Raw genomic sequence first — 22,143 nt, 5'->3', positions numbered from 1 at the left:
GCCATGAGTGTCAAGAGTTGCAGGAATCCAATCATAGACTATGAAATCCAGTTCTCAGACCAGAGGCATGGCAAGCTCTTCAAGGCACATACTATGGAGAAAGGCAATAGGTTGTTCTTGAAAGTATGTTCTGTTATATAGAAATTAAGATTTTTTTTAAGTGTACCTACTTTAATTGATTGCTCACACGTGCCTCTCTGTGTGTGCATCCACCAGAGGAAGTGGGTCCACGCCTCCCGGGGGACCCAGGAGTCCAGCCGATGGAGAGACTAGAGAAGTTGAAACTTTGGTAGAGAGGAGATATTTGGAGGAAGAAGATGGGTTATAGTTTCTTCTGAACAAAAAAGTAGAAACTAAAGTCTAGATCACTACCACTTTCCTTGTGTTAGTTATCAAGCCTGTCCAAGGAATGCTTAGCTTGGGCGGGATTTTGAGGAAGGTAGAAAGAGAAAAACGTGGTTTCCTTTGAGTACTGATGAGCCAGGAACCCAAGGACCTGGACTGGGAACAGGGCGGACTCCAGGGCTTGCCTGGAGGCAGCCTGAACCCAGCGGGTGTTTGACTTTCTGCTTTTTCTTCTCTGGTAGCCTCTGTAATTGACAGCCATTTGCCCATGAGCCACATGTAGCCCTCAAGCTAAGAATATCTGACATTGTTAAATGGTTGAAAAAAATCAAAAGCAGAATATTTTACGACAGAAGTAACTTCTGTGCAATTCACATTTTGGCGTCCAAAAATGAAGCTCAGCCGCTCTCTCCTGCTCAGTTAGCTCTGAGCTCTCACCTCTGGGGCAGCCTGTGTCCGGCTGCAGTTCTAATTCTTTAGTTCCCCGGAGCCAGGCAACTCTCCTGGGGCAGCCAGCTTGTCTTGGGGTTGTCTCCCTCATAGTGCACAGCACCACTAGGTGCATTATAAAAGTCAAAGATCAAATAACACCCCCTCCCCCAGTGGCTTGGGTTGGATCCCCCTGAAGCAGATCTTGACTACAAGTAATTTATTTCGGACGCATCAGAACTATGACGGGGGCCCAGAAGATCGTAAAGAGTGAGTGAAGTTACTTAGGGATGGAACATGCTGATTTGCCTGTGAAACGGGTAATAACTATAAAGTGTAACTGGTTTTTGGTTATTTTATTTTAGCTTCACTGGAGGACATGCTTATGCATTTTGGAGAAAGAGGGAGAGAAACATTGATGTGAGAGAGAAATATCAGTTGGTTGCTTCTTGTACACATCCCCAACAGGGGACTGAATGTGCAACCCAGGCATGTGCCCCGACCAGGAATCGAACTGGGGACCTCCTGGTTTACAGGGACGCTGCTTCAACCAACTGAGCCACACCTGTCAGGGCAAGGGTTTCTGCTCATTTCAGTGTGCCACGTAAGACCTCACACACATTTGCAGACATGCACCCACACACTGTAACTGCCTGGAGCCTGGCTGCGGTTCTGCATTGGCTTCGCCCATGGTCGATGCTCTGTGACCTAGGTAGGTCAATGGAAAATGAAGGTGAAATAAAAACGCTAAAAATTCCTATCTCTGAAGATTCATTCATTCATATATCCACTCAACAAATACTCACTGCTTATATTCACTGTGCCAGGAGCTCAATACGCCTTAACCCTTGTGAGCAAAAAATGTGTTTGAAGAAAATGGCAGCCGGAATCTAGGTAACAGTTCTTTCTTGAGTCTGCACTCCTGTCCCATCTCAACCACTCCCTCACCCCCCCACTCCCCAAGTCGGTGTTCCTGCCCATTCGTCCGTCGGCACGTCTGTCTCACAGGAGCGATGCTCCGAAAAGGCAGCAGGTGCCCCAAACGCGCTCTGGCAAAGGACCTTCCAAGCCGCATTTCATCTCCTCTCCTACCCCAGCTTTCAAATTTGAACTGTACCATTTCCAGCTGCCCAGCTTTGAATAATGACAAAGAAAAAAAAACCCATCAGCCAGTGTGAAAAGTAGCCTAACCTTTGTATTTGCTCATTTTATCCATGCTCCCCTTTCTGACTGCCCAACGCCCTGAGGCAGCTGGACAGCGCTCTGCAGACAACCACGGCCTGTCTTTCTAACACGTCCCAGGGCATCTAATGAGCAACAGACATGAATGTCCCCACCTCCTCGGCTTCACCTATGTTGAACACAGAGAAAAGCTGTGAAGTGGCTGAACGGAGGAGCAAAAAGATAAAGGAAGCAAAGGCTTTTAACAATCAGTAACTAAGGGGCTGCAGTCCAGCTTCTGAGATATGCTGGTAGAGACCATAGAAGAAGGGTTTCTGGGGGGAACAAATACCTTGAGAGATGAACCTTTAGGAGTGAAGCACTTGAACGGCTTCTTGTCATCTGATAGGCCGTCTTCCGGCATCTTCTGGCGTTTCTCAGCAGCTTCTGCCCTTCGTCTCTCAATCTCCTCCTTTAGCCTCCTCTTCTCTTCCTTAAGAGAGAAAGAGCACGTGACTAGGGCACCACTGTCAGCTCCAAGCCAAGGGGAAGGAGTGCTGTAGGGGAACAGGCACAAGTCCCAGAGGAAAAAGACCGGGGTCCTAGCCTGGGTGCTCCTGAGTCCTCAAGGGCGGTCCCTAGAGTCCAGCTGCCTGATTCACACTCTGGTGCCGCCACGTCCCAACTATGTGACCTTGACAACATTAGTCATCTGCTCTGTGCCTCAGTCCCTTCATCTGTAGCATGGGGATAATAGTAGAACCCACTGAGCAGGGCTTTACGGAGGACTAAGTCAGAAAGCCCATGTAAAATGCTTAGGCCGGAGCTCAGCGTGACGATCACCATTATCATCATCAACCTGCCAAGCCCTTTCTCACACGGACCTCCCGTTTCCGAGGGTGTGAAATCGGCGTCACATATTGTGTGAATACATGTCTCTCTTCTCCCTACTCTCTGGGGAAGTTGTGAAGACGAGTGAGAACGTCTGGGCCCAGCACCACAAATCTGCACCACTACATCCGTGGAACTGCACCGGAGATGATTTCACGGCTGCCCCCACCTTGGGTGAGCAGGTTATTGTGGATGGTCTGACACACCCGAAATGAGGTAGATATTGCTCAAGGTGGTGAAACCACAGATTATTCACAATCTGTCCCATGAGCCCCTCTGGGCCTCCCTTCACCGCTGGCCTGAATCAACACTCTCCCCTGCTTCTCTCTCAGGCGGAAGCTCCAGAGCTCTGATGAAGTCGCACATCCCCTGGGATCGATTTTCTGGGAGACTCACGTTGTCTTTTCTGATTGTCACGTTGTGAGATCTTTATCATTGGATGTTCTTAAGCAGAGACTGTCTGTCTGTCTGTCTGTCAGAGGAGGTTGCAGAAGAGTTTTGTGTATTGTAGACTAAGTGTTTGTGTCGCTCCGAAATTCATAGGGGGAAACCCTACCCTTCAGTGGGATGATATTAACAGGTGTTTAGATCATAAGGGTGAAGCCCTGATGGACGGGATTAGCGCCTTAAGGGAAAAGCCCCAGAGAGCCCCTCGCTCCTTCTACCACGTGAGGACACAGCGAGAAAACGGCCGTCTGTGAACCTAGAAGCATGCCCCTCACCAGACACAGAGTCTGCAGGCCTTGATCTTGGGCTTCTCAGCCTCCAGAACTGCGAGAAATAATTTCTGTTGCTTTTCAGCCATCCAGTCTATGTTGTATTGGTAAGAGGCTAGAGCAAATAACCTCCAGTTCAATCCAGTTCCAAGAATTCATCTTGCCTTCATTGGTACTCTGCTCTTCTAAATAATGGTAACAATGGTTATCACTACCAGCCCCTGAGTGCCTGTTATGGACCAGGCACTGCTTAATCACACAGCCACTCTGAAAGCAGGTTTTCCACAGACAAGGGCAGGGAGTCTCAGAGTGGTCCAGTGACCTTCCCAAGGGCCCAGCTGGCAAGTGGCTGTTAGGATGCGAGCCCCACTGATAGCTGGACTTGGAAGAGAATTTGGAGTCATTTTTCCAGATTTTCCACACAATTTAGGGAATGTTAGTATCCGAGTCAGAAAGTTATCTGAAGTCTTTTTGCATCTTCTGAATGCTGGGTGGCGACGGTTCCCTAAGGCTGGCGGGGAAAGCGCTGGGTTGAGCCGGAGAAGCTGGGTCCCAGCACTGATCCTACCACTCGTTAGTCAAGTGACTTCACACAACGCCCTCAAACTACTGGATTCCCGTTTCTTTGCCCACAAAAGGGGAATAAAAATGTACCTAAGGACGAAAGAAAAGAATGCTCCTTGTAAAAGGCAGCAGTGTAAGTTGAGGTGGTTAAGTACTTTTGCAGTTTTTAAAATTAGCCTTTTGGTAACTTTATTTGCTGTTTGTAGTTCTGTCTTAAAATATGGAACAAATTCATCTGCTCATAATTATTGGGTTCCTGCGACCTGCCTGGCACCAGGTCTGCGTGCTGGGTATACGGGAAGGAACAAAGCTGATACTGTCCCTCACTGCAAAAATACAGACCCTTCCACTAAAAGAGCCCAAAACTTATTTTAAAAAAGCTCTCTAAAAACTCTTCCAACATCAAAACACAACCATCACGTGACTCTTGGTTCTTACAGATCTTTGCATTCTTCTCTGCTCTCTATATTCGTTATGAGGGACAGCATAGGGTAATGGATTAAGACAAGTGGGACTTTGGGAAAATTAAAAAAAAAACCATGACAAAAACCTCTCCATGCCTCAGTTTCCTCATCTGTAAAATGGGGATGCTGTAATAGTCGGAAATTGTAACGGGGGGGATGGTAACCCACCCCTTCATTCTTTTGACATTGTTTCTGTAAGTGCTGACTGACTAGTAAGGAGCTTATACATGAAGAGCGTATTTGTACAAGAATGTTAGGAACTCACTTCGAAACGTACAGACTCTGACCTTCAAGCGTCCTAGTTCCGGGAGGTTTGCTGACCTTCAGCTGTGGGGCTAGGATGACATGAAGCCGGGATGACTAAACCAGGACGACTCACCCCAGATCATCTCCTGCCGTATCGGAGTGGACTGTGCTCATCTGCACGTAGAGAACTTTGCAACCCCCTCCCTTGGTCTCTTTGTTCTGCCTCCCCTCTCCCTCCTCATGAAAACCCCTGCTTCCACCGAGAGGAGGAGATGGGCTTTGAGACATGAATCCCCATCTTCCAGGAGATGGGCTTTGAGACGTGAATCCCCCATCTTCCAGGAGATGGGCTTTGAGACGTGAATCCCCCATCTTCCAGGAGATGGCTTTGAGACATGAGTCCCCCATCTACCAGACGGCCGGCACCTGAAAATAAACCACTTTCCTTTACATCAGGACCTGCCTCTCAAGTATTGGCTTTGGAGTGGCAGGCAGCTGGACCTGCTTTTGGTTGACCACCTGTGTTTATGAGAATTGGTTTTGGAACCATGCTCAGCACAGAGTGAGTTTACTGTTGTTAAAATGTATTTGTAAGAGCCCATGCTCAAAAGAGCAGCAGCATTTCAGCAGGCCAGAAGCTATTCCCTGAGCTGCACGGGTCCCCAGAGATAGGAATTCAGGGACTCGCGGATGTTGGGGTGCCCACCGGCCCAGCGGGCTGCGCCCTGCTTACCTCCTCTCTGACTTTCCGCTCTGCTTCCTCCTGCTTCCTCCTCTGTTCCTCCTCCTCCAGGACTTTGCGGCGCTCCTCCCTCTTCTTCTTCAGCTCCTCCAGCTCCAGCGCTGCCTCCTGCTGCTTCTGCTTGAGCTTCTCGAACTCTTCGCTCTCTGTTTCCCCGCGGCGGCGGCGCAGCTCCTCCAGGCGTTTGCCAGCTTCCACTTGGGAAGCCCCTTCCGCCTCCTTGGCCTCGCTGGCCCTCCCTCCGGGTCGGCTGGGGGCGGGGGTGGGGGTGAAGAGGGGCAGGGAGAGATGCAGAAGAGTTAGATGCACGGCTGCCTTGCAGGCTCCCTTGGAGGGAGGGTAGGTGGGCCCGCAGGCTTCGGGTACCACACAGAAACTTGACTGCCCGTCATTGGACAGCAGGTCCTCACACCAGCCGGAGAGGCAGGCTGGGTGCATCCGGAGGCTCCAGGTCTGAACCCGGGTCCCTGCTCTACCGCTTACCCAGGGTGTCCCCGGGAACACCGTGGGGGTGAATAGATACTGGTGGTAGGACTGTCAAATGGTGCAGCCGCTGTGAGAACCAGTAGGGAGATTCTTCCAAAAATTAAAAGCAGAATTCCTATATGATACAGCAATTTCACTTCTGGGCATTTATCTGAATAAAAAAAAATTTCTGAAGAAAGGAGAAAATGCTGACTGCGATGCAGCATTCTTTACAAGAGCTGAGTGAGACAGGAACCATCCAAGCGTCCGTTGAAGGATGCATGGATAAAGAAAATGTGGTACCTATTTACAGTGGAATATTATTTTGCCATAAAAAGAAGCCTTATTTAAATACTAATGAACAAGTAATGAGGGCATTCTTAACTAGATCTGAATGTAGGTAGCCCACGTCTAACACTTTTTTTTCAAGCAACAGATGAATCACTGTGTAGCACCGTTTACTCCATATGGAGAACAACAGTGTTTCTAGCTGCGGGGCCAGAGGAAGAACAGAACAGAACCGAAGATGAGTTCAAGATGACACAGTTACCCGTACTGATTGCATGTGTACGGCTCACGCTTTTTAGAAACATGGAGGTGGTTCTGAATATACTGTGTCCTTTAGAACAATGCTTTCCAAACTGCCCGTCAGAAAATCAATTCAGTGGACTGTAATCAGCATAAAAAAAAAAAAGAAGAAAAGAACTAGGAAACATCAGAGTGCTTTGCACCGGGCAAGGGAAATGACCGCGTCCTGACGTGCCAGTTTCCGTTACGTGTGGAGACCTCGCCGGGCCATGGTGTAAAGTTTCTTTCTCACCAAGAGCTGAGGTTTACACGTTTAAAAATCTTACGCTAGGTTGGTGATGGTGAAAGAGGAACTAACTGTTTTTATTTTGAACTTGGTCAGGGTTTGACGGTCCCTTAACACTTGATGCTGCTCTTGCGGGGTCTTAGTTTTCAGACTTGTGCCCCCAGAGAGGAAATCTGCCCTCTCAGTTCATTTACGGCCTTTCCATCTTCGGAGACATTCGTTTTCTCCGTGTTGTTCATCGTGTCTGTGTGCAGGCGGATGGGCAACCCACGCCTGCAGGAACGCCCCCAGGTTCCACTAGGTGTCGCTCAGTCTTCATGGTGGACATTCAGAAGGCCACTGTCAGGGGTTGGCTAACTGCATCGCCATACTTCCACCCTGGGGGACACTCTAACTTGGTGAACTGTAGGCTTATACTCATTGGTTTAGAAGGCTAGCTAAGGTACCTTGGTATGCATAATGCAAGAATCCATTTAAAATGTAGATTTATAATTATACTCACACATATACATGTTATATATCTATATGCATGTCTATTTTGAATGTAAATATCTGGGAAATATCTAGGAAATATCTAGGGAAAATGTTACTAGTGGTTTTCTTTGGGTGGTGGGTACTTATTTTTGTACTTTTATTTTCTGAATGTTTTATAAGGAGTACAATTTTCCTATTACCAGAAAAAAAACATAATTCCCACATACAAAAATAATCAGAAAGCAAAACAAATCCTTGCTTTGTACTTTCTAGAAAATCCAATCCACCTCTATAAAATTGTTCCTTGAAGTGAGATTTTTAGATGATCTCTTAGAGAAAACGATCTAGTTGTAAGAAAATAGAACTATTCAAGGGGACGGTAATTAAATCAAACTATAGGAATTATGCTCAAAACAGGAATGAGAGCTTTGTCCACGTCGCCTCTGCTCAGATGTGCTGGCATGCCCTCAGCATCAGGGTGCCGCTCATACTATGAACATTCCTTCTAGAAGCCTCTCCCTGCCCCCCTTGGCTTCTTTAGGTGTGAAGGCAAGAGGAACTTCAGACCTCTCGCCATCAAGGACCCGGCTTGTTCCCAGTCAGGCTAGAGGGTCCCCGGCTAATCTAAACAGAGCCTCTTCCTGCCCAGCTCCTCACTGTGCGGAGCAAACCCAGGCATCTCTGCTTCCATCGTCATCTCTGCTTCTAATTGAAACTAAAACTAACATATGTTGGCAGCTGAACCAAAACTTTATGGCGACAGCTTGTTTCTGTCATTTTTTTCCCCTGCCTAAACATGGAAAAATTAAAGTGAGAGTCACATTTCAGAATTCTCCCTGCTCGACCTGCTGGCATCCCTTCTGACTTCTCTCCTGGAATCACCCAGTTCTCTGCATTTCCACACCACGGATGTGTTAATTATTAATTTGAGCTGTGGCTGAAGCTGGTTGGTAAGTCTGCTAATTGTTAACCGAACTTGCTACCAACGGGTTTTTTTTCAAAGCATTATTTATTTCTCTTAACAAAAAAGTGTATTCATACCCACAAAACATATTTTAAACCATCGAACAACAACACACTAATACTGTTAGGTAATACGCATCGAAGACTTTTCGGGAACTCCACGCTGTTTTGGGGCTTTAAAACATTAACCTACAGACACCTCAGTAACCTTTGGGCTCGGCCGACCTGCCCGAATCAACCTGCTTTCCAATTTGCTATGAATTCCTGATAAACTCGTAATTTCTCACATCTGCTTTCTGCCAATTTGGGCTTTCAATGGGATACCCATGACTACGTTTCTGCTCAAGTTTTTATCTAGAAAGACAGTTTGGGGCCCATTTCGTTGGCCCACTTTAGCCTCTTAGACAAGGGGCTGCAAACGCCCACCCCTAGGAGCTCTGCTTGCTCCTGGGTGTCACACGGGCTTTGTCGTGAGGACGATGTCTAGCTTCTACACAATACCGCTTGGGGACGTTCTTCTTTCAAGTGTTCAGACACGCGGGGTCTGTGGGCAAGGGTGCATGGAAATCCACGTCATGGGGACCCAGACTCTCTTCTGTAACATCTGGCACAGCGACCAGTGACATGACAGAGGTTGACATTTGGCACCCGCAGCTGGAGGGAGTGTGTGAGTAGGAGTGTGGCCCAGAGAATCCTATAGCCTGGTGTCCACGGCAGGCATCTCTGACTTCTCTTACTAAATCATTGGGGAGCTCAACGTATTCAATGGATCTAGAAGTGAGAACTGACCTGCATATACTCGCCTATCTGTCCCAAAATCAATTGCCCAGATTTTCAACATAATGGGGTGGGGGGAGCTGAAGCTATGCAAGAGGGTTTTCCAAAGGGCAATAAATGACCTAGTTATCAGTCAGATGCCTCCTTCCTCCCTCTTAGAGACTCCCAGTGCAAATTAACTCCAAGTGCTTTCAAAGTCCTGTGGCAGAGAGCTGATTAATTTCATTTAATCTTACGTTTGCCAAGTATTTGGCCACAGAGCAATCCTAGTCTTACACAACATTTATTTGCAACCTTTGGGAAATACATTCTTGAACATGGTGCTGGGAAGGGTCTCCTCTGAAGCTGCCTGGCCCGTATAGAGAATGAATTAATGGTATTAATCCCAGTTACAATGTTTTCTAATAAACTGATCATAACATGAGCGTAGGTCAAGGTCAAGGACAAAAACCCAGATGCCCAGCATAATCTACCTCACTGAATTATGGGAAAAGCAGGTTAAACCTTCGTGTGCGTGGTGACTGCCGGTCTTCTGTTAGTGACTGACAGCCGGACCTGACTCAGCATCTCCAAGATGATGGTCTCACAACAGAACTATGTTGCCTGTTTAGCAGGTTTCTATCTACAGGCATAGACAGCTGACATTTTCTCCCCCGCATGTGAACACAGTCACTGTTTGTTACTTAGTCGCTACGTCTTACCTGAAAGTATTCTCGGTGTGTTTCAGCTTGTGGGTCATGAACTCTCCGTTCTGCGACTTCACTTCTGTAAATCCCTTCTTCCCATCTAAGAAGCTCTTAACTTCTTCTCTGGGCTCTCTGTCTTTTTTAATCTTCTCATCTTTGACCTAACCAACAGTACACACCGGGAAGAAACAGAACGATGAGAATCTTACTAGGTTTGGGTTGGTGTCACCAAAGAAGACCCCAAATTGACAGGAAGCCCCTAGACTCAGAAGTGAAACAAAGCCCCGTAGGACGACGTGGTAGAGATGGGGTGAGGGGGAAACTCTTAGCACATGAGTGATGGTTCTCCAGCCTCCGAGGCGAGACCTTGACCACCCTTTTAGGAAGTCAAGATCATTCCTGATCTCACTGGGGGTTTTATTCTCAAAGGCTTTGGTGGTATTACCACTGGAAACTATTAGGTCCTGGGAACCCCACATGAGTGGCTGTCTGCGGGTCCCCCTGGGAGGAGCGATTATTAGGGTGGCCTTGCTGGGAAAATGCCCAGGTTGCTTGGACAGGTTCCTTCTTGGGTGAAGGGCCCTGATGCGTTGAGGAGAAAAAAGCAAACCTGTCAGATTAGCCAGATCTGCCGTGCCAACTTTGACTGCTGCCAGAGGAGGATGACCCTAGTCTCCTAACCAAATAAGTAACTGGGCTCCCCAGGACAGAAGACATAACGACCCTACCTTTAGGGGGATGGCTCACGGCTGTGGGACTGTGTGTGTAAGACATCTAAGCCACCAAGTTAGAATGGAATAGGAAACATTCTGGGGTTTACCTTGACTTCCAGGGGGCCAGGTAATAAATTATCTCCAGAGTGGTTTTGTGATTTTTGCGGGTGTGAGGTTATACATGAAGAGCAGGTATTGGCTTTAATATTTTGTGGGTGTCATGTCACAAGTTCCTTGTGGTAAATAAGAGATTATTTCAAAGCAAGCTGAATTTACATAGCTTTTTTTTAGGGGTAAAGGAATACAAATGACCTATATCATCTCCCCTAATCTTGAAAGATGAGTGTAAAAACAGGGGCGACTCATTATTGTTCTCTTCAAGACAAACGGAGAAAGCACTGATGTTCTTAAGAACCCCACAGAGGAAGGGGGGTGTGGGTCAGAGCTCTGGGCTTTAAGAGGCGCTGCCCAGCGGTCTCCCCTTCTCTGATCACTCACCTGTCTCCAGCTAAGCTTCCGATACCCTCTGAGCATTAACTATTCAGAAGTGTGTGTTCTACTAGGGCGAGTGCACTTTTTTGCTCTATTACTGAGCCTTAGGTCGTCTTTCCCCTGATGGCCTTCTTCAGGTAGTATCTGATTAAGTTACTACGGATGGACTATGCTGTAGGAATTTAACGGGCAACTATCGTGTGGTCCCAGTTAGTTAAAACTTCAGTCCTTGGCTCTGGCTGACGTAGCTCAGTGGATTGAGCGAGGGCTGTGAACCAAAGTTGTTGCAGGTTCGATTCCCAGTCAGGGTGCATGCCTGGGTTGCAGGCCATGGCCCCCAGCAACCACACATTGATGTTTCTTTCTCTCTCTCTCTTTCTCCCTCCCTTCCCTCTCTAAAAAAATAAATAAATAAAATATTTTAAAAAAACCCTGACTTCAATCCTTCTCCAAAGGGTACACATTTAGAGAAAGGGGATCCCTTGGACAAGCTGAAGGAGGGATCTATTGTTTTGCCATTCCCTTTGAGAGCTTCGGCTGCAAGTTGAGAAACCTGGGCTTTGGGTCCAGTGCTGTTGACAAATTGGCTGTTACTTTGATGAAGTCACCGGATTTCTCTGGGGTGTTGGCTCTGAGTACAGAAACCATGGAGGTCAGGCTCTCAGGAGTGTCCAACCTTTTGGTGTCTCTGGGCCACACATTAAATGCACTGCAGCAAATAGTCATAAAAAGATCCCATAATGTTTTAAGTAAATTTACAATTTTTTGTTGGGCCGCATTCACAGCTATCCTGGGACAGCCCTGGAGATGACCCCTTCCTAATCCTTCATCCTTTCCTTTCCCTCGTGTCTTCTGACTTGTCACAAGGGGCTACAGAGGAGGAAGTTCCTGGCTTGTCCTACAACTTGACTGCAGCTCCTTGGTGGCTGTCCTCGCCCAATCATAGATCAGCATTCACTGGGCGGGCGGGGTCTGTCCTTGCCTTGGCCTACCATTGGTGGACACAGCCCCAGAAGCCATGGACTGCATTATACGTCTTGGTTAAGAAGTTTCTGGGGACACAAACTTGGCGGTGAGGAGGGTCCCATTTCAGAAAACCCATGAAAGTAATTCGGACTCCATTCTCACGGTTGGTGGAATAGTATGCAAAGATGTAATAATACCTCTACCTCACTTCTCCTGTTTTGGAGTCAGAGATATTTCTACTCTTCCCAAATGTATTATCTGATTTACTGCTCCAAAATGTATGTAAAATAGATTTGTAAAACAATGCATATTTAACAGAAGGAAAAAAAATCCTTTTCCTCAATCCTTTTCCTGCCTGATTGGCAAAGGCTGTGGTGGATGGTATGCTTGTATTCTCTCTGGAAGACTTCCTTAGAAAAATTCCCAGTGCAATCATGACAGTTTGAGTTTGCAAATTATTTTATCTTTTTGGGAAATGAATAAATAAAGTAATTCCATAACAGCTTTATGTTTTATTTTAAGGAGCACAGTGGACTGGATTCTACAGAAGATTTAACCCAAGCTCATAGGATTAAAAGAGTCAAGAGACTCTTTTTCCCAAGAGTCCCTTGGGAAAAGCACTGGATCTCCTAGGTCGGAATGTTACCATAGAGAAAACCTGCGCTGATGGGTTATTAATGGGTAGCCAAGTATCCCAAAAGAATATGCAAGGCTCTGGCCAAACGTGATCATTTGGAGAAACTGGGTATTTGAGATGTGCATTGGGATGACAAAGGTGTGTGGGGGGTGGGAATTCAGCGACGCGACCCTGTGCCAGAGAGACATTCAGAAGGTCAAGGGAGCAGGCCAGAAAGGACTGCAACATCAGTCTTTGTAGTTTGTTTGGCATTATCTGATTCTAGAATAGTGACAAGAACTGGCGAAAGTTACCGTTCTTAGACTCAAACCTCTGTTCCTTCTCTGGGTCTGATATGTGCCACGTGAATGTCCTTGCTACCTAAAGTTTGGTCTGGGGACAACATGGACCTCACCAGAAAGCTCAGACTCCGGCCCAGAGCCACTGAGTCAGAATCTGCGTTTCCTAAGATTCCCCGGTGATTCCAACGCACGGCAACGCTGGGGAGATTTGGACTAGATGCATGAAGGTCAATTTCAATATTACATGAGCAACTTTCCTGGAAGTTGTTTTTCTGTGAGAGGTGGGAGGAGGGGGGAGAGCTTTAGGGTGAAGAACGAGAAAGAGGCATTTCATAGTTGGAGAGGAGAAAAAAAACAGCTACGTTAAGCTTCAAGGTTGCAGATCATGTGCGATCCACTGCCACGAAAGAGTTAAGCTGCAGCAGGGGGAGAAAGAAGGTGTTTTGTAAAGGACTGGAGCGACTTCTGGAAATGTTTTCTCTCAGAAGGCTTACGTGCTATTTGTGTTTACTTGTGGTTGACCGATCGTGCGTTGCTCCTTGAAAGAAAAGGCCTTTTAATTTTTTTTTAACTGAAAGGAAATTAAAAAAGGAGGAGGGTATTTACAATGACTACAACATGTAAAATATGGTTTCAAGTTGTCTCTATAAAGCAACCACACAACTAACTAGCTGGAGAGGGGAACATTTAGTCCTTCAACTAGTAATTTAGGTACGTGCTGTTAAAGCAGGAATGGCAGAGTGTTTTTTCCAGCCTGTGCAGAGGATTTAATCTGGCCTTGTACAAAAAGAGAGGCCACAAGCTTTGGGACGCTGGAATGTGCTGCGGGGCAGACTGGAAAAGAGGCAGCTCTGAAGTCATTCTACCAGGGACAATGCTGGGGGGGGGGGGCGGGGGCTTATCTCAAAAGAGGCAAAGAGATGGTCTGGATGGCTGCCGGCGAGCTCTTTAGCTCTTTCCAGCTCCGGGACACGGTGCACAGACAGATGCTCTGGTCATTGAAAACCAATCACATCGCGGGGAAGTGGATTGAAAGGATAGAATCCAAACAGCACTTTTTCAGCTTCCCGGCCCCAACGTGACCTTAATCACTGAGCTGTGATTTCATGCCCTGTTCTCTCTGTGAGGGTATTCACCACGCAGCACGAGTTCTAGGGGAGAACCCACATGGGACGTTTCTGTTCGAGTTTAGTTCCGAGGGAACTTTCATTTTTTTTTGGTAGATGAATTCGTAGTGTTCTTCTGTTGCGAAATGAAGAACAGCATTTTCCCACATGTCCGACCATTTCCTTAGCTGCCTCATTTGAGCCAAACTCAGTTTTCCAGTGATTAGCATTTACGCTTTCTCCTTCCTTTAAATGGGCAGAGTTCACATGCGGTTCTCACTCTCAAAGCACCACAAGTTCTATTAGGGACCAGGAGGGACATCGATGCAAAATAAAACAAGTGTAATGTGAACTAGGGGTTTTCACTTTGCACATGAATCTTATTAAAAAACACAAGAAAAATAACCACCCCCTCTATTTAATCTGGCTATTTATTTTCTAAGTACGGATTTTTTTCCCCGTTTCTTAATCTATGCCACCATAGGTAGAGAAATGTAGCCATAGCTATAGGTCAGGCCACGGGCAAAATAACGCAACTCCTCCCTTACAGAGACTTGAGTTTTACCCTGTTCAAATACTTGGAATTTACTGAATATTGTCACAATTTTTAGGATTACTCAGGGCTCACAATAAGCACAATGGTTGCAACAAAGTCAGGCTTCCTGCTGTGCCATTTCAGGGACAGCAGATCACAGCACCCTGCCTGCTGCGGCCTCTGGTCCCCTTATCGGCCACTTACCTACAGTCATGCACTCTGGCACCTGCTCCTGTGAGTGCCTCAGAAATGCAATGCAAAACATTGGGCCAGAGTTTTCTTTTGAAAACCAAATATCATCTTCCGTTCACCAAATTTTCTACCGGGACGTGTGGGGGTGGTTTCCCTTGGAGAAGTTAAATCATGAATCAAAGCCAATTGGAAACGACACGAAAGGAGGACGGCTCAAGGCAAAAAAGAAATAGCACTTAAAGGAAAAGAAAGTGGGGAGGAAGGATCAGAGGAGTGTTTTTCAAGCTTTTGGACCATGACTCACAGTAAGGAAGATAATGGATGTCACAATGCAGTGCTTACGTTTTCTGATATTGTCTATTTCATTGCACTTCTTAAAATGCCGATGGACACTATTTAACTAATTCTGAGATGTTCTACGTCGATTTCACCATTCGATACATTGTGAGTCATGGCTTGAAAAACACTGGCTGAGAGGTTACAATTGTAGGGGAACACAGCTCTCTGTTGCTTTATGAATAATTAGGCTACTTCCCAGTAATATTTACCTCTTCCTTTTTGAATGTAGGCTTGTCTTCTTGGGACTTTTCTCTTTGGGGCTGCACTTTAGCCCCCTTTTCTTCTTCCTTTTTATGTGCAAGAGTGGTCAGGTCACTCATGTCAAAGAAGCCCTTTCTAGCTCTTACTAGCGTGAGAAGGTGCTCAGGTCACTGGGCATGTGGCTCAGGCTGACCTCTCTTTTGCTGTGTCATGCTCCCCCAAGCCCCTGGGCCAGTGCTTGTAAACAGCAGCCTCGGGTGCTTTCTTTCCACCCAAAATTTGCTTCCATGTGCCTGCCCGTGTGCTCACGGATACCTAGAATGACGTGCTCCTTGTGCGTGTTTACAAACCTCGTGTGTGCTTCAGTGCATTTTGTCTCTGGTCGTCTCAACCACAGCTGTGTTCACGAGCCCCTTAGAACTAGCAGGAGTGAAAGACAGCTTCAGCGCGGTGCAGACATAGTGACAGAGAGTTCTTTCCGGAAGGTGAACATGCAAGCAGATGGTGGTTAAACGCGGTGCTTCTAATGCAGCCTTGCAGACAGAAAAAAATCATCGGTATTTTACACCCCACCCCCCACTTCCACCCTTCCTCAGATTATGTCAATTGGCATGTATCATTCAGATGGTAAAAGAAACAAAATGTATGCTTTTAATTGTCAGTCAATTATAAGCCGATGTCGCCCCAGAGGACTGGCTTTCTGCAAGTTTACATTAAGCTCAGGTCTACATGGTGCCAATCATGGATTTGACATTTTTTTTTTCTAAAGACGGCCCAAACTGGCTACTTTCCCTCCTTTGTTATCAGTTGATCTCAAAGGTTTGATATTTGCCTTCTGATGATGCTATTTGGGACCACGATTCGTTTTTGTCAGTTTTCCACCCCCAACATTTATAATTTTTTTTTTTAGTTAAATGCCAAAACCATGGGTAAGGGGAAGAGTTAAGATGCTCTTGCCTCATGTAGACCCGTGGATAGAGAGGTAAAGGTGTGAAAAGGAACAAGTGCAGATGCAGGTGCAGAGTCACAGGTCAACACAGCACCACCACGAGTGCCATCTTCGCGTTCAAAACAAGCAAGCCCAGGGCAACACATGTCCTCTGGTTGTCTCAGGAAATTTGGTTGATTGGCTATTTAGCCATCAATTGATTGCGTCATGCTCGCAGATTGCTATGGCCTTAAAAAAAAACAAACGAGCGGCCTGCCAACTATGAGCAAGCGTGCGGGCTCAGGAACGTGGCCTCGGCCCCAAATCTGATGTGCATTACATTTCTCACACGTCACAGGCGTCACACACTGGGTGCACCATGTCCACTGTACCTGTTTCTTTTGCACAGCTGTCTGGCGCTTATCTTCTTCTCCTTTCTTTCCATTGACCCGTTTCCCTTCTACGGTCTCTTCTCCCTTTTCCCCTTTCATCCTTTTCTCTTGCACGTCACTTTTTTTCTCTTCTAGCTGCTTTTTACGACTTTGCTCTTCTAGCTGAGCCTTCTTTTCTTCCTCTGCCTTTGCCCTCTGCCTCTCCTCAGCTGCTCTGCGCTCCTCCTCCTCCCGAACCCTCTCCCTCTTCTCTGCCTCCCTCCTTTCCCTCTCTAGGGCGGCTGCCTTTTCCTCCGCCTCAAGTCTTGCTTTTTCCTCTGCCTCAAGTCTTGCTTTTTCCTCTGCTACCTTTTGGTCTTGCTCAGCTTTAATTCTTTCTCTTTCTTCTGCTTCCAACCTGAGCTTCTCTGCCTGGGCCTCCCTTTCCTCCTCCTCCCGCTTTTCATTCTGGGAAATCTTGTCTGAACCTTGTTCCCTCTCACCCTCTACTTTAGACTCATCTGCACCGATCTGCCCATTTTTCAAAGACATTCCCCCTGTTTCTTCTTGGGTTTCTACCGTTTTCTCTTCTCCCATCATCACCTCTACCTGGTTTTCTTTGATGCTCCCTTGCTTTGGTTTCTCTTCCTCCTCTCTGTCCCCTTTGTTCTTCTCTTCAATATCCCGCCAGTCATTCTTCTGGTAGGACTTGGTGACTATTTCTGTGGTTTCCTCTATCTCGTATCTTTCTCGGCGGCTTTCACTTTTTTCCTCCTTGTCATCGGTTTCGTTTTCCGCTGTGTCGTTGCGCATTCTTCTGCTCGGTAGCGACAGACTCCCATCTGTGACGGTCGGGTCGAACTCCTTCTGACGCTCCAGCGCCTCCTGGAGGCGCTTCTGGCGTCTTTCCTCCCGCCGAGCCAGGCGCTCCAGTAAGGCAGCCTCATCGTCGCCCTCCACCTGCGTGTTCGTGGTGGTGGTCTTGACCTCCTCGTCCGGCACACTGTACAGCAGAAAAGACAACACGGGAGACAGCGTGCTGCTGGTTAGTCAGTTGGACTCAGTGGTCTGACCCACCCTGGAACTCCATCGGACGCCAGCAGAACCACACACACCCGGGCACCCACTGCAGACATTACCGTGTTTGTATATGCCCGCCTGGCTCTCGGCTGACAGCATGGGCAGGTCTGTGCCCTTGGTCCCTCTCTGGACACTGAAGTCTACCCTCCATGCTAAAAGTGCTAGGAATATCAGCCCCCTCTCTGAGCAGCCCTCAGACAAAAACTGATGTGTGATGGTGCATAAATACCTCCGTTCCCCACCCTTTCTGAGTTGGATAACTCTGGGGTGCCTGCGCCACACTGGATCTCAGAGTTCCCCAGGGAGTTAAGCTCCCAGTCCCCACAGCAGTCACTTGCTTGGTAAGGACACCTTTATTTGGCTGCCTTCCCCTCCCTGGCTCACTTCCCTCCACCACCACCAGTGTTTTCTGGGCTCATTTTACAAATACACGACTCGTGGTCAAATCTTTGTTTTAGGAGCCGCGTCTCGGTGAACTCAAAGACAAGGACCACACTGAAATAATAAGTGAACTCCCCTAGTGTCGCACAGTATTTTCACATGTCGCCCAGTCACCTAGACTCCGTGAACTGGGTTGGCGGAGCACGCAGCCCTCTGAGAGGAAGAGAGTGTATGTCGGGGCGTGGAAATGCTACACTCACGCTGATGATCCCCAAGGGAGAGACGTGGAACTGTCCGCCACGACCCATGCTCTTCCTTCCAGAGTCACAGGAAGTGACCGTCTGTCAAGGAGTTTGTTTTCTACCCTCCCCTCTGCCCTGTACCTTGGTAGAGCATGTGACCAACAATTTCCAACTGAATGTGAGCAGAAGTGATGTGTCCAGACCAAGGCCAGTAGGAAGCAAAGACGCATGCTCTGTCCTCTCTACTGGCTAGGTCAGAGGACTCCAAAGCCCTGGGAATTGATAAGAGTCACACAAAGAAAGAAAGTAGGTGACCAGTTCTACCTACTAGTCAGAAGTAACCACAATGGACTGGTAGGTTTTGCTGAATTAAAAACTACTAAAATTTGGGACTCATTGTTACAGCAGCCATCATTATCCTGACTAATATACCCACCATCTACATTCTTTGGGAAGAGTTCCATGAATAAAGGGTCTGTTGACCTTCTTTCCCCAGTAAACAAAGGACAGTTAAGTTTGATGTTTATTTAAAATGAAAAGAAAATCTCTGAAAAGCACGCTGTACCACGTTCGTCATGTCCCTCACTGTTGTAGGACGCTGGACACAGCCTGAGCCAGGGGTGCTGGTCTCGGCTGGCAGAAAACAACCAGTCGTGAGATGCCAGGAGCTGTGGCCACAGCTGGGAGGAGATGCCTTGCAGTGTTTAGAAACTCCATCAAATTTCATGGTTCATACCGAACTTGGCCCTTTTGAAGTCCAAGTTCCCTTAATTTTGGAAAAACACATTTCTCATTTAACAAGAAATGGTAGAGTAAAGGCTAGATTTTAAACTTTCTTGGCCTTAGCTGTTGCTACAGGGCACTGTCTCCATGAATTAGACATATCAGGATTAAATTTCCCTGAAAATACAAGTAGTTTAGAATTCAAGGGGAAAAGTCTATATACATAGGCACTGGGATCAACTTGAATTCAAATAATTTTTTAAAAGGTACCCCGAATTCTAAACAGCTAGCCAGATGAAAGCGCACTTGGGTTAAGAAATGAGCAGATGCTCCTGACCCTTTCTTTGCCTGTTTTGAAATCCTGCCAGGGATCACCAGTAGAAGTATCAGTTAGGGTTGTCTGTATTTCAGAGGTGAGTCCTACATTCTAGATCTCAACATGCTTTACTGAAAACAGACAAAGAATTTTGTGTTCAATCAACAGCATAAAGTAACTGTTATTAATGAAATGTGAAAAGATAAGAGAAACTCAAAAAGAAGCAAGACTTGAAAAGCAAGAAAATCTACAGACCAGGAGTAACTTTGGGGGTCACTGATGACCATTCACAAATAACCAGATTCAGGCAAGGCCTCAAGCTGCTATTCTGAAGCTCTCCCCCCAGCCCCCTCCCTTCCTCAGCTCAGAAGTCACACAAGCAGAGACTGACCGTGCAGCCGTCCTCTGTAGGACTCGGGGGGGCTATCTTCCCAACAGTAGTTACCATCGGGTGCCTACCATGGGTGGGCAAAGCCTTGTGCACTCTGCATGTTTTATTATTGCATTTAAACTTAACAATGTTCCTAAGAGGAAGGTATAATTTTCGTTTCCATGTAACTGAAGAAATGCAGTTAATGAAAGGCCAAGTTCAGATTCAAAGCCAAGTAGTGAACCCCAGAGAATATACCTACACCCGCTTTCTTATGTTGCTCTGTCATTAGGGGCTACTTACCAAGGGGCTATTTCCCCACCTAACCAATAAGTTTCCTTATTGAATTCACCCTGCCTGCCAGTATCTTCAAGACTGCCTTCAGAGACCTTCTGTGTACACACTCCAATTTGGGCTAAAGGGGCCAGAATTCTTTCCGTTCAGAATTTTCTAGACAGATTGAATTAAAGAAACTATCAACAGTGCCCTCCCAACACACATAAAACAAACCACAACCACATACAAGATCTTATATGGCAGTGTCATTATATTTAATCAGTCCATAGTTATACATTAATAATAACTTTTCCCCCTCCAAATAGCCCCATCTTTTCTATACCTCAGGGCATATATAGGACACACACTAACCATTAGCAAAATGGACTGTGTGACCTTGTGTACGTGAACTTGTACAAGCCCTTTTTGAAGAAGCTGAATCTCTTAAGTACTCTCGACTTCCCTGATTCCTACCGGGGAATCGGAGGAAAGATGCAGAAGTAAATTCATAAGCTTGTTTATATAATTACATTAAACTAAACAGGGCTCTGCCCCTTGCTGCCTGTTGCAGTGATCACAGGATATCCATTCAGTCTGTATATCATGAAAAGTCAGACATTTGCAATGCGTGCCTGCTGTTAAAGCTGGATAGACCGGAACCAGTTGCGTCGGGCAGAGAAGGGAACGCTCAGCCCACCACATCCCACTCAACAGACAGGCTGAGTGAGAAGCCGCTGAGCAATTCCCCACCCCGGAGAGGACAGTACCTGTTCTGGGCGTTAGCCTCCACCTGGTCGGTCACCTGCCCCAGTGATTCTTCTTCTTGCTTCTGCCGCAGCCTCTCCTGTCGGGCTCGCCGGCGCCGTTCCCGGGCGGCCTCCTCCTCGTCATCGTCATTCCTCTGGTAGGCGATTCTGCAACGGCACAAAAACCACCTCTTGAGTATGCCCACTGCCAACCACGTTCACCAGCTTCCCTCAGTCCTCTTCTGAACTGGACTCCTTGCTAAACCCGAGTTCTAAAAGGACGGTTCCTTTCTTCACGTTTAGAGACCCAACCTGACTAGTTTTCAAGCTTTTATGTATCTGAAAAGCACTAATCCAGTATCTACAGAAGGTAATTTGCAATGATCCAATAAACAGCTTACATTTAAAAATGTACACAAAAGCAGGTTGCCTTCGGAGACCGTGTTGGCCTATTCAGATTTCTTGACTAAGCTGATGACTAGCTTAGTCATGTAAGATTTAGAAGCAGAAATCCAGGCCCTGGCTGATGTGGCTCAGGGGATTGCGCACAGGCCTGCAAACCAGAAGATTGCTGGTTCGATTCCCAGTTAGGGCCCATGCCTGGGTTGCAGGCCAGGTCCCCAGTGTGGGGGCGGAGCGGGGGGCAGTGTGCGAGAGGCAACCACACATTGATGTTTCTCTCCCTCTCTTCTTCCTTTCACCTCTCTCTAAAAATAAATAAAGTCTTTTAAAAAAAGAAGCAGACATCCAAAGCACTGAATTAAAGATAATCAAAATAGTTACTTAAAATTCAGCACGTGTACTCATTATTTGTGTAGACATTGTCACAAGGTCAGAAAAGAATCAAGTTACGTTAATAAACCAGGACTTTGGCATTAAAAAGCCCAAATAGCTAATTAAAACTGAGAACAGGTATCCTCTGTGCTTGGATTTTATTTTTTCCTCTTAGTTTACTTTCGCTGGAGAGAGAAGGTGGCAACTGATAGGAGGCTTCCAAGTCAGTGCCACTCCCTCTGAGACTCCTGTAAGTTCCTCAGCCACAGGCCGGGCACACCTCCACAGCCCCACAGGTATGTTTCGGTAGAAACTTAAGGGTGAGGGCAGGTAGAAGGGGCACAGAGGGCTTTGCATGCACTTTATTTAGCTTTCATCATTTCAGCCGAAGCAAATGCCTACTTAGGGAAATCACACAATCAACATCACCACATTAAATACGTTTCCCTTGGTATTTATCCTCCAATAAAGAACCGGAACTGGGAACTCCAGATGCCCAGACTCAAGAAGAAACGACCTGCGTGGGTAACGTGGATACTCTGGAAGGAGCAATGCGCATGCTGAGATGCAGTGCCGAGAAGGCACGGCTGTGCTGGCCTGGCCCAGGGACGAGCTGCCCCAACGGGTCCACGGGCGGGGACGGAGCCGTGCTGTGCAGAAGGCTGCTTTTCACATTAGACGGTTAGAGTGCTCTCATTCCAATATTACTTACCCATCTACAAATGGATATCCAGACA

General features: G+C 46.9%; 1 protein-coding gene across 9 annotated transcripts in view; it reads right to left on the bottom strand.

Moving 5' to 3' along the window:
* Window positions 1-22,143, bottom strand: part of CALD1 (caldesmon 1) — a 192,555-nt gene that overhangs the window by 15,414 nt on the left and 154,998 nt on the right. For 4 of the 9 annotated variants that reach the window (XM_036010922.1, XM_036010923.1, XM_036010921.1 and 1 more), the window contains 6 exons: window positions 20,654-20,800; window positions 16,520-17,501; window positions 15,208-15,285; window positions 9,753-9,898; window positions 5,550-5,808; window positions 2,288-2,428 (listed from right to left, as the gene is read on the bottom strand). In XM_036010922.1, the coding sequence (XP_035866815.1) occupies window positions 2,288-2,428; window positions 5,550-5,808; window positions 9,753-9,898; window positions 15,208-15,285; window positions 16,520-17,501; window positions 20,654-20,800 (1,753 nt within the window). The remainder of the gene's footprint in view (window positions 1-2,287; window positions 2,429-5,549; window positions 5,809-9,752; window positions 9,899-15,207; window positions 15,286-16,519; window positions 17,502-20,653; window positions 20,801-22,143) is intronic. The other 5 variants (XM_028525749.2, XM_036010927.1, XM_028525750.2 and 2 more) reach the window with 3 other exon arrangements.

Source organism: Phyllostomus discolor, chromosome 10, assembly GCF_004126475.2.
Source record: "Phyllostomus discolor isolate MPI-MPIP mPhyDis1 chromosome 10, mPhyDis1.pri.v3, whole genome shotgun sequence".
Classification (NCBI taxonomy): Eukaryota; Metazoa; Chordata; class Mammalia; order Chiroptera; family Phyllostomidae; genus Phyllostomus; species Phyllostomus discolor.
Note: the sequence above shows the minus strand (reverse complement) of the source record. Positions and strands in the feature narration are given on the sequence as shown.